Genomic DNA, 15,885 nt, shown 5'->3' with positions numbered 1-15,885 from the left:
ACTTAGTATTGGTATTGAAACACTAATGTTGGTATTGTGACAACAGGAGTTGGGGATGTGTCCCCACCAAAGCTAAGACCAAACCTACGCCCTTGAATGCACCTCTACTTGTTGCATCAGTCCATGCTAAGCAGCACTTGAACTTTATTGGACGGCAGCTCATTCCGTGCTTGAGGTTGAATATAGCCTTTTCCTATTTTAACCACGAGATGGCAGCATGTCTCAGGGCTGAGGAACACTTCACTCCTTGGCAATGTAAAACGTCCTTGTAGCCTGTAGCTAGATAGATAGATAGATAGATAGATAGATACTTTATTGATCCCCAAGGGGAAATTCAATTCAAAGCTATAGTTGTCTTGTGAGAAGAGAGACACATCCTGTCTTAACAATTTCTATATCAATTTGAAGTTCGATAAGCCTTATTCTCTAGCATACCATTCTAAAACTCCCTATTTACCTACCCTATTCTTGAGACATGATGGTAAGGGTCCGAAGCACTGTGTCGAGAGAGAGAGAGAGAGAGAGACATCATAACTGTACAAGGATACAAGAATACAAGGAAGTTTATTGTCACATGCATTACTGGATGTAAGAAATGCAGTGAAATTATGTGGTGTCAGCCTATTTGTGCATTTATTGGGGGGGGGGGGGGGGGGGGACTAACTGATTTAGGGGGTGGTGGTGGCGTCGCTTGACTAGCTGGCTACATTGTAATTTGATGTAGAACTAATCAAAGCATAAAGACTGTTATGGGCTGATGTATAAATAAACGCTTTTCCATTCATTTGAGACATATTAGAATCAATATTTGTATTTGAATAAGTAGGCCTATTGGAGACTAAGCGTTACCAAATGTGGTTACCCTTTATGGCTTTGAAATGGGCAGCTTGTCATATGACAATTTCAAATTGATTTATTCAAAATTACATATTTCTACGTTTTTATGACACAATGCATTTAATATGTGGTGGCAGATAATGGAAAATTTGAAATAAAATGTATCGTTGAGTTTGCCTAGGCCTACGTTTGATGGTTTTCGTAGCTAATGTTACGAAGAGTCACCCACAGGTCAAAATCGCAGCAGTCGCCGTTGGTGAACGAGACAGACGCATCCCAAGCCCATCCCATCCCCGCAAACTGCAAATGGTAGGCAGGTGAGAATTGACGTCAACAGCAAGCGGTTAGCCCAGACTATTGCATGCCTTGAAGTATGTGAAGTGGAATCGACTATACGCCCGATGTGACAAGGTCCTTTAGACTCCTCCAATTTTTGTCCTCATTGATTTCAAATTAATCGGATAAGCGCCGGGGGAGAGTGCTTCTCCAAACGATGTTTTTAGGACATGTTTGGATAGAACAGGGTAGCCTATTATCCGCCGAAACGAGGCGGTGAAGACTTAAACTTTCATTCAAATATCTGGGTAAGTATTTACTCGTTTTTCGCCTTTATTTTTGTGCATTATGATAGAAACTGGAGCCATTCTTTCCTATATTTACCCTGGTGCATGCGTGAAGGGTTGACAAAAATGTCGTCATTTTAAAGTGCAAGATGGTGCCAAAACAGTTATTTATTTCATATTTCAATTCGCCCAATGTTGTTGTAGATATTAGAATTGCCTAGCTCGCAGACATTAGCTCGAGGCTATGCAGAAAGCTTACGAAGACGAGATGAGTTCAGGCAGGTGTAAGAGCGCTGTTTGCTTACTACACCAAGTACGCCTGGCCAGCATTTGTTTTTGAGTTGCCTTGAGCGTAAAACTCTGAATCGTCTGATTAGATATTTAGAATATGGCCTGTCATATTGATTCTTGTAGCCTAATATATGTGACGTTCGTTTATGAGGACTGGTACAGGACTGGTGCCATTTCTCATGGTGCTGACTTGCCACATGTGCCTGTTCTCTTTGCCTAAAATAAAAAAAATAATTACAATATTTATGTACACTTACCAAAATGAACCTGTTTTTTTCTGAAGTTGCTATAACCATTTGCCATGTCATAATTATGAGTCCCTACAGCGGTTTACAAACAGCTGCATTTTCTATTGTAGAGATGGAGAGTGACCGTGTAGCCATCTTGAATGACGATGAGGAGGACCAGAAGAGGAAGTATGTGCTCTCAGAGCCTTTCAACACCTTATCCATGGACCAGGCGTCCGACACATCCCTCTCCGGGCCGACCCCCTCCGAGACCCCCTCCAGCATCTCGGCCTCTCAGTCGGCCCAGAGCATGGACTGCTTGGACCGTGGCTGCTTGCACGTAAACAACCACCTCCTGGTGTCCAAGGTGTTCTATTTCTTCTTCTACGCGGCCTACGGCTCACTCCACCCGCTCCTCGCCGTGTACTACAAACAGCTGGGCATGAGCCCCAGTCAGAGTGGCCTGCTGGTTGGGATCCGCTACTTCATCGAGTTCTGCAGCGCCCCGTTCTGGGGTCTCATGGCTGACCGCTTTAAGAAAGGCAAGGCCGTGTTGCTCTTCTCTGTCTTCTGCTGGATAGTGTTCAACCTTGGCATTGGCTTTATCAAGCCAGCCGCCATGATCTGTGTGGAGAAAGACTCCATTGTTAACAGTAGTCACCCCCTCCCTGCAGGAAATCATACCAGGAATCGCAGATACATATTTGAAAGCCCTCTTCCCAGTCTCTCACTAATGCGGAACATGGAGCCTGCTTATAGTACTCAGCATAGATACATTAGGAGTGTGGATGTCAATATATCAGACCATCCAGTTGGGTCTCCTGGTTTAACAGCTCACCTGCCAACCCCCAGACCTATTAATGAAGCAGTTATATCCAACAAAACCAGTCCTGCTGCTACCATGACCACCATAATAACACCAATCACTACCTCCAAAGCTGCGACAACAACCGCCACCACCACAGCAAAGCCAAAGGAGCATAAAATAATTTTCAACCATGACCAAGTGGAAACCATCTTCCTCCTGATCCTGTTGGTCATCATCATCGGGGAGTTCTTCAGTGCCCCCGCGGTGACCCTCGTGGACACGGTCACGTTGCAGTACCTGGGCAAGCATCGAGACCGCTACGGGCTCCAACGGATGTGGGGCTCCCTCGGCTGGGGCCTGGCCATGCTCTCGGTGGGCATCTGGATCGACCACACGCCCATCACGCTGGTCGTCCAGGGCTTGGGTTGCGTGCTGCCCCATTACAAGAACTACCAGATTGCCTTCATCGTTTTCGGCGTGCTCATGACCCTGGCCCTGGCGGTGGCCACGCAGTTCTACTTCGATCCCAGGGACTACCAGCCTGGGAAGGAGGGGGAGCAAGAGAACGAGGTCGAGATTCCACACGTCGTCCAGAACATTCCAAGCCCCGAGGCCAGCTCCGAGGAAGCCCCCGTGTGCCCGGAGTCGGCGCACCGGCCCCTCCCCATCAAGGAGCTCTTCCGGCTATTCTGCGGCATCCAGTACGGTTCGGTGCTGTTCGTGGCCTGGTTCATGGGCTTCGGCTACGGCTTCGTGTTCACCTTCCTCTATTGGCACCTGCAGGACCTGAAGGGCACCACCACGCTTTTCGGCATCTGTTCCGTGCTCAGCCACGTGTCGGAGCTGGCCGCGTACTTCACCAGTCACAAGCTGATTGAGCTGGTGGGCCACATCAGGTGAGTGGGTATGGTAAACAAACCCCCCTCTCCCCCTCTCTCAGGGGTGCTCAACTGCAGGGCACAGGGCATTATATACTGCAGTGCAGCTCCAGTGGTTGAAGAGAAATGTGACAAATACACGATTTCTGCTCCATTTGATTCAGATTTTCCTAGTTATATTCTATTCTTATGCGTTTTGGTTCTCTATTACATTTGGGATACTGGGGAAAGCGTGTCCGTGTCTCCGTAGAGACTTACTTGACCTTATCTTTGTCTGTCGTGTAGCTGCTTCTCATATTATTTGATGATGACAGGAAGCTGGTTGCGTCAGTGCACCAGTGACATCAAAGATCACATCTTCAAGTTTTGTTGTCCCGACATCAACCTTCTTACTGCGACTTAGATTTAAAGCGCCATTGACACCAAAGTGAATGGGATGAATTGGTGCTGATGTTTTGATAAATTATATTAAAAGGAAGCAAAGCAAAACATCTGAGTAAAATTGATGCTTTGGACAAGAAAACCTCTTGAAGATTGCCCCTTACAATGTCTATTATTATTGTTTAACATTTGATGAATTTCTTTACAGTAATTTCCTGTGTATTAGCTGCAGTGTGTATAAACCGCAGGACAGTGTTTTTAAAAAACAAAAACAAAACCATATTAATACCATATTAACTGCCCCTGTGTATTAACTTGATGGTTGAAGATATTTTGCAAAATCGATGTATAAACCTCGGCTAATAGTTGGGAAATTATGGTATGCCTTTGTGGTTCTACAAAGACAATGTGAGAAAGGTGTACTTGAAGTGCATCATTTCACTGACTACGTTTGCATGCACATCAGTACCCTGGTTATGGTCGGGATTTTGAAGTATCCTGGTTTTGTTTGGGCATGTAAATATCATATCCCAATTTCAGAGCCCAGGACAATCCCTTATCCCGGTTTTGAGAAATCCTGTTATGCTAGCTGGAATACTCCAAAAGAGTCTGGGATGCTGTTCCTTGTATACACCTTATCCTGGTTTATCATGCAAAAGTTTGTACAGATGATCTACCATCTTGAACTTGACTAAGTGGAACGGAATGCCCAGCTGAGCTTCTGGCATATTTACTTACCACTGGGCCTGGTTTATTCGGCTCTCAGCCTGACACTAAACAGAGAGCCAACTGAGCTCCCTGGGTTCTGGTTTAAGATGATTTGTGTGCACTGCCCACACTGTGTAGTTATTATTAGAGAGATTAAGGACATGGGGTCCCTTAAGGAAGGTCCTCTCCATATGGCTGTGCCATGGCACTGTTTCGTTAAGAGATGTGGCACCATATTTTTTAAACCCTTTCTGAAATAACATTTGGTCCTCAGCAGTCTTGATGAACAATGGTACTGCATCCGTCTATGGGCGGATGCAAAGGCCATATTAAAAAAAATGGGCCATTACTAAGATAAACAAACGGCTTTTGATTGGACATTTTGCAATCCATGATGGCTGCATTACCGCTAAGCATGGGGACGAGGAGTGCGTCCAAAGGTCAACATGTTTTTGTGGCACAGACCTGGCACACACACAGACAGACAGAGAGAGAGAGGGTGCCAACTGGTTGTTTGACTCACATTGCTAAGTGGGCAACGCTTGGCCACACAGTGAGCAAACTGTGTGGTAATGTATGTACACACCAGCAGGTATCATGCCACATTTTGGAAAAACACACGTTAGTAGGCATTAGAGAAATGGCAAGCCGAGAGAAGAGAGGACAAGATTCGTCTTTACAAAAAGGAAGAGTGGGAGAGGAAAAATCGACATCCTCTCAGATGGTATTTCTCAAGTATCTGTTAAATTTGGCCTGCATGACTAGCTGAGATAAATGGCTGACTGGTGGAAATGGAGGGTTGAGCCAAAGCCTGTTGACTTGCAGCAGCCTGCATGGCTCCTGAAATGGGCCAGGGCTCTCTGCTGTCTCCCTTGGCAGAGGTTCAGCCCGGTTTAAGTGTGAGCCGTGCCAAACATGGGTGGGCACCATCAGCCGACCGCTTGGAGTGAATTTATGGACAGTCCAATGTCCACATCATCTTAAATGTTTCAGATGTTTGGTTTAACACTGTCAAAAGAGAACGTCTGTGTAATATTACAGATAAATAATATTGTACAAGGTCACACTGGCTTACCTCCCTACCCCCTTCTACTCCATAATGCATGAGTGGGTTTGTTGTTTTAACTGAGATTATTTCCAGTCGTAACTAGACAAAAGGCACAGAGACATCGAGGATGTGGCACCAGACGTGATGGTAAAACTGTGGGCTTTGTTCAACAGTCATCCCATCCCCCAGTGGACATGTGTTCATTGTGATGAATGTACAAACATCCTCATTTCTGCTACCGTTTGCTTTTATAATGAGTTGATCTGAAGGTCTATATGCACACACACAGAGTGTACAAAAGCAAATGGGTTCATGTTAAACTGAGAAGAGGCCGTTTCATAGCGTTAGTTTGACCACTGGAAAGAAAGAAAAGAGTGCTCTCTGGCATTGAGTTTTTTTAGTTTTGTTTTTTTATTCAGCTTAAACAAAGCCTTAATTGTGTGAATGTCGCCTCTGCAAGAAAGAGAGTGGGACAGAGAGACACAGATAGGGAAAGGGAGAATACGAGCTACAGTCTTCTCTTTCTCCTTCTCTCACACTCTCTCTCTCTCTCTCTCTCTCTCTCTCTCTCTCTCTCTCTCTCTCTCTCTCCTCTCACACTCTCTTCTTTCCTCTCTCTCTCGAATGTCTACTTTGGTGGCCTGTTTTCAGTTATGTGTGTGGAGAGTTGGACCAGTGACCCTGTAACTCAATCCCCTGTGCCATTAGCTGGGCCAGATGCTTTTGTCTAGGCTTTCCGACATCGATCCCACGCCCTCCCAGCCCTCTGCGGATCAATCAGAAAGGACAGGGCAAGAGAGCAGGCCGGCTAGCTGAGATGGACAATAGTCAGGCTTCAGCGGGAGAACACACACAGCCCAGGCAACTGGGGAAGCGAACAGTCAGAGGAGTTGGAGAATTTGCATGCGTATCTCATACGTCTGCGCAAGTGTTAAGACTTATCTCTGTAGGTCAAGGCTACTGCTCCACAGCCTCCTGCTTTTAAACTACACACCTTTCTACAGTTTATTTTTGTAGTATAGTGTGGGTGTAAAAATAGTAGGATGATAAGGATTGAATGGAGACTAGCATTTATTTTATAGCATTTCATTTTATGTTGTTGTATTATCGTTATCAGTGATTGAGTTTAACTACTGTGGCTCATTTGAGCATTGCGCTAATGATGTAAAGGTCCTGTTTCAGTCTCTAGGGAGTTCCTCCATTTAGAAATGCCCATCAATGTACTTTCTTCACTGTGGTTGGAAGGCCTTGTGAAATGATCTAAGTATGTTTTTGTGTAGAGTGAGGGACAGCTGTCTGTGTCCTGTTGTGAGACACACACACACACACACACACACACACACCCATACACACCCCTCAGGCCTCATAAATGTCCTTGTTTCTAACAGACACTCCCAAAGGGAGAGAATGAGTCACACTGTGAGCCAGAATAGAGGAGAGAGCAGGCGGCTGACATCACTGCAAGAGTCCAGCAAGGCTTAAGGAGACACACTCTCCAATATACATACCAAACAAAGCATCTCACTGTGGTTTACCACAGACTAGCTAGATAGATAGATACTTTATTGCTTATGCTTAAGACATCACACACAAAATACACTACAACAGGGGTTTTCAACCAGAGGTCCACGGCCCACTTGTGGTCCGTGAGGACATTGCTGGTGGTCCCTGACCATGGATTCAGTAATGTAGTTTCAATGTGTGAATCCATATTTTTATTCAGTGGTGGTCCTGGGGTTGCGTAATTAGTCAGAATGGTGGTCCCTGGTTCACAATCAGTTAAAAACCCCTGCACTGCAACATACACAGAATGATAAAATAACAAATCCACATGACCCATATGGACATCTGACCTCTGGGCTATTGAGGATCAAACCAGCATGATCGATTTGAAACTACTATCAAAAGTGGTTCCCTTCCTCATTAAATTGTAAAATCATATCATAACATGGGGTCATATGGTAAACTCTTTTCCAAACCTTTTTAAAATGTTTTTTTTCCCTGACTTTCTCCTGACTCCTCAGGGTACTGTACATTGGACTGGCCTGTAACACCGCTCGCTACCTGTACATCTCCTACCTGGAGAACGCCTGGATCGTTCTGCCCATGGAGGTCCTTCAAGGTGAGCAGGGCAGCGAGTCAACAAGATGGCCTTCTGTTGACTTTTGAAGGAGGAAGTGTTTGTATTGCCTTGAAAAAAACTCTCACACACACCCACCCACACACACACACACACACACATATATATATATATATATATATATATATATATATATATACACACACACACACATACACACACAACACACACACAGACACACATACAGCTTCTTGCTCGCCACAGGTTCATGCAAGGACACGAGTTTCAAGTTCAGTTATTAACAGGCAGCTGTTAATATCTGAAAGAGGTAAATGTGCCGGCGACAACATAAGTTTGAGGAAGAAGAAGACCCAGTTTTTGTATTGCACAATGTTACATTTCAAGTCTGCAATTTGTACGACCATTATCTCACTAGCAGATTATAGTAAGTGCAAGACATTTGCATTTGAAATTGCACTTTTGATAAGGAACTTACAGTGTACTAAGGGACAGCTTGCTTGTTGTTAGTTTAAGTATATTTACTGTAAACATGCCTAATCTACTAGCCTTTGCATCATACACTGCAGGGTGGTGGATTTGTTGGATAGTGTTCAGTCATTTCCCGTTACAGACCTGTGACCACAGGAAGGCCAGTTCTTTGTCATCCCACCTTGCAGTTATTACCCTTTTACTAGATTTCTCACAAGCACTTGAACTAATAACACAAGAACTGACAGTGTCATTTTCAGTCCCATTGAAATCAATGGTCAAACTACTGTAGTTTCTGTTTTCTGCCACAGGATTCATATTAGCATTGTGCAAGTTATTCTCACTATATTCTGTATGTGTGTGTGTATGTGTCTGTGTGTGCACGCACGCGTGCATGCATGCGTGTGTGTGTGTGTGTGTGTGTGCGCGCGCGCATGCATGTGTGTGCGTTTGTGTGTGTGTGCGTTTGTGTGTGTGTGTTTATTTTATTTGTTGTTTGTCCCACAGGTATGACGCATGCCTCTGTGTGGGCGGCCTCTATTTCCTACCTGAGTGCCGCGGTGCCGCCCGCCCTGCGCACCTCCGCCCAAGGCATCCTGCAGGGGCTGCACCTGGGCCTCGGCCGCGGCTGTGGGGCCATGATCGGAGGAGTGTTTGTCAACTACTTTGGTAAGTTCTCTGACCCAACAGCTATGAGCCATGATGGCAGTGCTAACCGTGACGATGCTAAACATTGATTGTCTCCTTTTCAATCAATAATTTTTTAATCAATAAATACCCAATTCTGCTTGAAAATTCCACTACAGAATGTACAATACTTCCAAAGTTTATTCCACCAGCCTTTTGTATCAAAAAAATTGTCCCTGCCCCCAAACTTGGTACATTTTGGAGTAATTGAAATGACATCAGTATGTCCCTTTCTACTGTAATTTTTCAAATCAAAACATTTATCCAAATGATTCTGTTTGAATATTTAACTACAGAATATATCTCCCCTTGAAAGTGTCTCACACAGTTTTCTTTTTTTTGGACTACAAAAATCATGATCTGTTGATAATGAGCCATATAGCAGAAAGTTTAGTCTAAAATTATTTACAGAATGCTGGATGCATAGGTTTTATTCTGAGACCATGGCCTTGATATTACTTTGTTGTATGAAGACAGTAACTGATAGGATCATACTCGTATTGTTTAAAGTAATATTTCATTCACATCAATGTGAGTTACCGTCTATGCCTCCCCATGAGTGCTTACTCATAAAATAGAATTACTGTTGAGGTGGCAGTTACTGTATGTACCAGTTCTAGAAAACACTACTATGTGTTTTAAAAAATGGCCAGTGAACAGACCATAGCAATCGGCCTCATTGCACCTCTTCCTTTTTACAGGTACAATACCCTATGAAAGACATGCCCAACTTTGACTAGCCTTGAGTTTTCATCGTCACCTATGCAAAACAAATAAAAAGTCATCTCTGAGGGCTGGGTCATTATGTTGAAAACAATGGCAAATATTTGTCTTGGTCACAGGTACTGTTGGTGTCAACCTACAGTACACACACACAGGGCCATCCATGATGGGTAAACTATAAAAGGATCTTTTCTCCTGTATGAATCCTGTGGGATCTGCTAGCCATTTCCCTAATGGCTTTTTTGTTTGGAAAATGCAGACAAAGGCCTTTGCTTGAAAAGGCACATGACCACAGAGGGATATAGGTCTTATTAGTGAAGTCAATGGCATGCAATGCACTGTATTTGGCATTGATTGATTCAATCGAGGAATTGAATTTCAATTCACTACTTAAAGTATACCATAGTTAATTTCCACGTCTGTTAATGGAAACTAGTCATTTCATATATATACACAGGAGAGGTGTTAAATTCCTCGTGCTATAGCTAGGGGATTTCACACAGCAGCCAATCAACAACCAGGCCTATTATTTACCATAAAAAACAAAAATCATTAAAAACAACCTATGTGGGCGAAAAACATCAACAAAAGAACAGCCCTCGACAGTATTTCACTGGTGTTATCAAGCAGGCACCATCTTTCATCAGTGTTTCATTGAATTGACCTATTGGTAAACCCCGACCGTCAAATGCACATAAGCCATCAGCAAATTAGCACCAGCTATACTCTGAAGCTCCATAGAGTTGCATTAGAAACTGTGATTTTTGTCCCATGACACCTCCACCCACCCCCCTCCATGCTCATTATGGGTTCTCTACCAACCAGCAAGTACCAGCAAATTCTTTGGTTATTCCTCTTCGTTGCTGTGGTCTGATTAGCAACATAACCAGATAAACCGTAGAAAAACATTGCACCCCAAAATGACACAAGAATGCATTTATTGTACCCATTTTTGTTATCTGCGCTAATAACCTGCATTAGTGCTTCCTGTTTCTTTTTGTGCCGGGATGATTACAGTTCTGTCAGGTCCATTAAAGTCAAGAACAACACAGACAATGAAAATTCTTTAGGACATTTTATTGAATATATTATTAATTAAATTTGGCGGTATGGCTCTGTTCAGAGGAGTCCCCAGACCTTTCATGAGCACCATGAAAAAGCAGAGTCAGGGGACAGCAGCAGCATTAGGGGACGCCCACACAGTTTAACACTGGGAGAGCTAACTATTCCCCCATATGAACAGAGCGGCAACTATGACATAAAATGCCTTTGCCATGTTATACACAACAGGGTGGAGCAGGGGAGGAGGTGGGTTGCAGCAGCAAGCACTTAGGAATGACTAAAGCAGCTTTAAATAAGGCGCTCTGTTTGCGTGTGGCCATTTAGAAGCGAGGAGATTTGACCAGCTGATGCGCTGACGCAGATCAGCTGATACGACCTTGTTGATCAATAGCGGTTAGCGGCGTCTTGACTACTTGGCCTGCCAGAACTGACGCTGGACGCTCAATTTTAACTTTGAAGAGTTTTATCTAAGGTTTATCTATAGGTTTAGCTAAGGTAAACTTTCAAGCTAAGGTTCTTGTTTTGCTTGTTTTGCTTCTCTGTGCGTAGGAGCTGCCCAGACATTCCGAGGGATTGGAATGGCCTCCCTCGTCATCCTCCTCATCTTCTCTCTAATTCAGTGCCTCGTTGGACAGAATGAGGACAAGAGTAAGTACCTGAGTCCCTTCACTGTTCTCTCTCTCTCTCTCTCTCTCTCTCTGTCCCTACTTCCCTCCATCTCTCTCTCTGTCCCTACTTCCCTCCATCTCTCTCTCTGTCCCTACTTCCCTCCATCTCTCTTTCATTCCATCAGTCTCACAATTTCTCTTGTCTCTTTCTCTTTTCTGCCATCGTTCCCTCTCTCCCTCTCTTCATCTCGCTTGTTCATCTCGCTCGCTTTCTCCCGTCTCTCTCTCTCTCCCTTTCTCTCATCTATCTCTCCTTATCTCGTCCGTCTCTCTCCCTCTCTCCCCCCTCCATCTCTCCCACTGTAGGTCATTAGTGGAAAAAGTCTCCCCCTCCATGTCATGTTTCATATTATGTAAGCGTTCTCTGAGACAGCCGAGTTTCTAAAAACACCTGAGGTGGAGATGGCAGGAATGATAAATGAGGCTCTGTTTGTTTATTTTACTCCTCTGTCCTCAACCACCCACCCACTCGTTCCTTCACTCCTCCTGTCTCCCTCTCTCCACCATCTTTTTCTATCTGTCTCTCCATCCCTACTCTATTTCTGTTTCTGTCTCTCTCTCTCTCTCTCTCTCTCTCTCTCTCTCTCTCTCTCCCTGTCTTTCTCCATTCCCAGCAAAAGACCACATTTTGGCTGAGAACATTCCGGTCCCCTCCAGCCCGGTCCCGATCGCCACCATAGACCTGATCCCAAACCAGAGCAGCTCCGAGTCCCGCCACCCCACCACTGCAGTGGCCGAACCCAAGGCCCCGGCCAAGAAGACCAAGCACCAAGAGGAGCAGGAGGATGTGTCCAAGCCCGCCTGGGTGGTGTCCACCTCGCCCTGGGTCAGTCTGGCCTTCGCCCTCTACCAGCTGAAGGAGATGGCGGCCCTAGAGAAGAGCGACCCGGCGCTGGCAGAGCAGACTCAACCCCAGCAGCAGGTACGCTGGTACCCCATGTGATGATGCCTGATGTGGCTGTGGTGAGGTTGGAAGTGCTGATCTGCATTTGATTCAGCCCAGTCAGTCTATGCCCATGCCGTGCCCACACTCACATTGTGCCAGTTGGAGTTCCGAAGGGCTGCTTTTGTTGAACATTTGCTTTTTCATTTATTTTTATTTATATTTTTTCTTGTGCTTTCTAAATTCTTGCCTTTATAAATCATTAAGACTATTATTTTGTTAACATATCTTTGTTGAACAGTTCATATGTGAATAATGACTTAAGTTTCTTTTTGATAATTTTTTGCTCTCAAATTACTCTTGCTGCAGTGCATCTGAATACAATGTGCATGCCTGACACGCTTGAATGAAACTATGAAAATAAAAAAAAATGTCTGTTTATTTCATGCTTTCAATGACCTCAGGATAAAGGTGAGAGTGAATCTGTGAATGTACAGTGTGTGTGTGTGTGTGTGTGTGTGTGTGTGTGTGTGTGTGTATAATATATATATATACACAGTACATACACATACATACACATGTGCATGTGAATCTGTACATAAATGTCTCACGACATTTATGGCCAATGACTTGCCATTCAGGACTGAATAAATATACAGGGACTGCCCTGAAGATTTGATCATATTTATGGCATATTTGAACATATTTATGGCATTATTAAACAATGTATTGTGATTATATGTGATGTGCTATCTTGTGTTATTTTTTTAGACAGATTATGTTTGACTGTTTCATTCTTTTTTTCCCATTGTACTAAAAATGTCTCGCAAAGAAAGGAGACTTAATGCTTTTGTCTGCTCGTGAAGCATCATCAGCTAATCTGTTCACTTGAGTAAAGTTAGTTTCAGCGAACATATATCACAAAATAAAATATTTTTTCTTTTTAAAAAAAAAATAAATAATAGAATCACCAATACTTACTTGCTTAGAATGTATAAACACTCCACACAGTTTGACAGCATGGATAATGCAACTGCTACTTTTACATTTGTACATGTGCAGTGAAGCAGAATATATGCAAAAAGACTGAGCAGTAGTATCCACCTGTGGCACTTTCCATTCCCCCGACTTTATCTTACTTGGGTTCCTATTTGGGCTGCTCAGTCTAGCCTGTGTGAACCCAAGAAAACTGCAAACATTTATGTTTTGAGGCAAACACACACACAAACACATTTCTACCTGTTTACAAAACAGTAAATATCAAATGGAGTCGTGTACTTACATGTAAATTGTTTATGGTACAATGTCCAGCCTATTATGTATATATTTTTAAATAGCACCACACACAAGAATCTTGTAATACATACACCACCAGACAGGAAGGCCGGCAACATAACACTGGTCTCATGAAGGAGTGTTTTGCATACCCCTCATCTATATGGCCTAACATGGTGCTCTGTTCCTCTGCATTCACAGGAGACAAATGAATTTATGTTACCGGACAGTTCGAATGAAGACACCATATCCCCACCCATCATGGAACGAGAGTCCAGCTCAGAAGGATCGTCCACATTTGAGCACATAGCGGAGGCACCCACCAATGTCAGTAGGGCACCCAAAGGCCCTTCAGAGGCCCCTGGCGAGCCTCCAGACCTCACTACAGAAGACCATCTGCCAGCAAGGCACCCCGAAACCTCACCTACCGCTTCTGATGAACCTCACAGAGCACCTCAAAGTCATCCCGCCAATCAGTAGCGTGTGGACTCACTAAATTCCGAAGCATCCAAAACTTCTCCATCTCGGGAGAATGGAACGAGTATCTCCAGAGGATTGCTATACTTTTTGGGACCTAAAGGGAATAATAACTGTAAAAAAAGATTTGTATATTCTCGTTTACTTGTTTACATTTAGTCTTACACTGTAGCCGTCTTCTTGTTTGGTCGTCTTTGGCCTCGTACTGCCACTAGACCTTTTGCCTTACCCCTGTTGCCATCTTCACTTAAGGGCCTCTGAGAACTTAGTATGCGCCTGTATTGCACTGGAATGCACAAAAAGACAACTGACTGAGATAGATTAGCACTCATTCAAACTTTGTGGAATGTGTTACAAGGCTACCCACCGATGGATGGTACGGCAGAACCTACAGGGTATTGGTTTACTGATGATTGTATGGCTATTTGCAAGTCTGCTCGGCCATAGTGTGGATGCTGTGTGATGCCTTTGGTGAAACAATTGCCATTTAGGGTGGAAGTTACATGTGAAACGAGACAAGAAGGTCAGACAAGGTCACATGAGGTGAATGTGAAGAGTCACTTGTTTAGAACATCATGTGAGGCAAAGACTGGCACTAATCCTGCTGCTTAGCATCTGTCAGAAAACGCATCAGCAGAAACTCAAACGTTAGCACTGTATTAATACAAAGTTAGGCTGTTTTAGCCCATGCCTAGTAGCAGCACCATGGTCTGTGGTGCCGTCATTTGTCTTGAAGCTACATTACAATTCACATTAGCATAAGGCACTTAACGGGTCGGTGTGAAAATCCTTACGTGAAACTTCTGGTACGCAGCCACATTCTTAAGCCTCTGCAACGTATGCCTTCACTGGATGTGATGCCAGGGCATATGTATAGCCTATTAGAACATTCAGACTTACCATCACTGGTTAGCCTTTACGTCATAGTCAGTCATAGAGTTTGTTCTCTTTAGGGCTCTGGTCACTGTGAACTAAATTAGAATTTAGACATATTCTAGGAATTCTAGTCTCCCATTTCATCAACACCAATAGCCTGCATCCTATTGTGTTTGTATATCAAGGATGGAATCCAGGATCTAACCTTCAACCAAAGGACACTCTACAAGAGTACTGTTGGCTTTGCTTTGTCTAGAGGGCTTTCTATGTTGAGTGTATATCTTTGTATGCGTGTGTGTGTGTAAGTATGTGTGTTGTGTGTTTTTCCAACTCCAACTAGCAAGCACCTTTCTGTTCACTCTGCACTTAAAGTGTGATTCATTCCCAAATCAGCTTGTTTACATGTAATTAGACAAAGAAAGTGTACAAATCTACAATAAAATAAGGTTGTATTTATTTAAAAATTAAAAGAAACATTCTGTGAGATAGTCGACTGATTAAGAAGTGGTTATCAAGTGGTTCTTCATATAAAAATCAGCTATAAAAGGGTTTTTTCACATGAGAAAGGACTATATAAAAAAAAAAAAACTCATCAAAAACCGTATTAAAAACACACCTTTTTACAATGTGTAGCACATGTCTATGAAGAAAAACTGCCAAGAGAGGCACTGACATAACAAAACAGTTTAAAACACATTACAGTTACACTGTGGCAGTCCCTGAGAGTGACTATTACACAGAGAGCCACTAGAGGGCAGTAGCCTCCTGGACTCTCTCAGCACCGGCACGCTTCTACTGCACACTTCATTATCCGATCAGAGGACTCTGCTGCTCTGCCACAGGCACCAGGAGTAGGAGACGAGAGAAGACACAGGAAGCTGCACTAATGATGAATAGGACCCACCTGAGAGCAGTACACACTCG

The 15,885-nt window shown here is 43.8% G+C and overlaps 1 protein-coding gene across 3 annotated transcripts; it reads left to right on the top strand.

Annotated features, from left to right (window-relative positions):
- Nucleotides 1–1,048: 1,048 nt before the first annotated feature.
- mfsd6b (major facilitator superfamily domain containing 6b) lies at nt 1,049–15,491 on the top strand. 3 transcript variants are annotated; one of them, XM_042083393.1, is made up of 8 exons: nt 1,161–1,421; nt 2,050–3,622; nt 7,766–7,863; nt 8,818–8,979; nt 11,332–11,430; nt 12,065–12,372; nt 12,798–12,804; nt 13,810–13,901. In XM_042083393.1, the coding sequence occupies exons 2-8, from the start codon at nt 2,052–2,054 to the stop codon at nt 13,818–13,820; spliced, it is 2,256 nt and encodes a 751-aa protein (XP_041939327.1). In that variant the 5' UTR covers nt 1,161–1,421; nt 2,050–2,051; the 3' UTR covers nt 13,821–13,901. The 3 variants fall into 3 exon arrangements, with proteins under 3 accessions (XP_041939317.1, XP_041939327.1, XP_041939311.1); XM_042083383.1 differs by lacking the exons at nt 1,161–1,421; nt 12,798–12,804 and adding an exon at nt 1,049–1,154 and having other exon boundaries at nt 13,810–15,491; XM_042083377.1 differs by lacking the exon at nt 12,798–12,804 and having other exon boundaries at nt 13,810–15,490.
- Nucleotides 15,492–15,885: the final 394 nt, after the last annotated feature.

The sequence above is a fragment of the Alosa sapidissima genome, chromosome 2 (assembly GCF_018492685.1).
Source record: "Alosa sapidissima isolate fAloSap1 chromosome 2, fAloSap1.pri, whole genome shotgun sequence".
In the NCBI taxonomy this organism is placed as follows: domain Eukaryota; kingdom Metazoa; phylum Chordata; class Actinopteri; order Clupeiformes; family Clupeidae; genus Alosa; species Alosa sapidissima.
The sequence above is the reverse complement of the archived record's forward strand: the minus strand, read 5'-3'. Positions and strand labels throughout refer to the sequence as shown.

Coding starts and splice junctions, on each gene's coding strand:
- mfsd6b (XM_042083383.1), top strand. CDS start 2,052: ATGGAGAGTGACCGTGTAGCCATCTTGAATGACGATGAGGAGGACCAG. Junction 3,623..7,765: donor GAGCTGGTGGGCCACATCAG/GTGAGTGGGTAT, acceptor CTGACTCCTCAG/GGTACTGTACATTGGACTGG. Junction 11,431..12,064: donor TGGACAGAATGAGGACAAGA/GTAAGTACCTGA, acceptor CTCCATTCCCAG/CAAAAGACCACATTTTGGCT.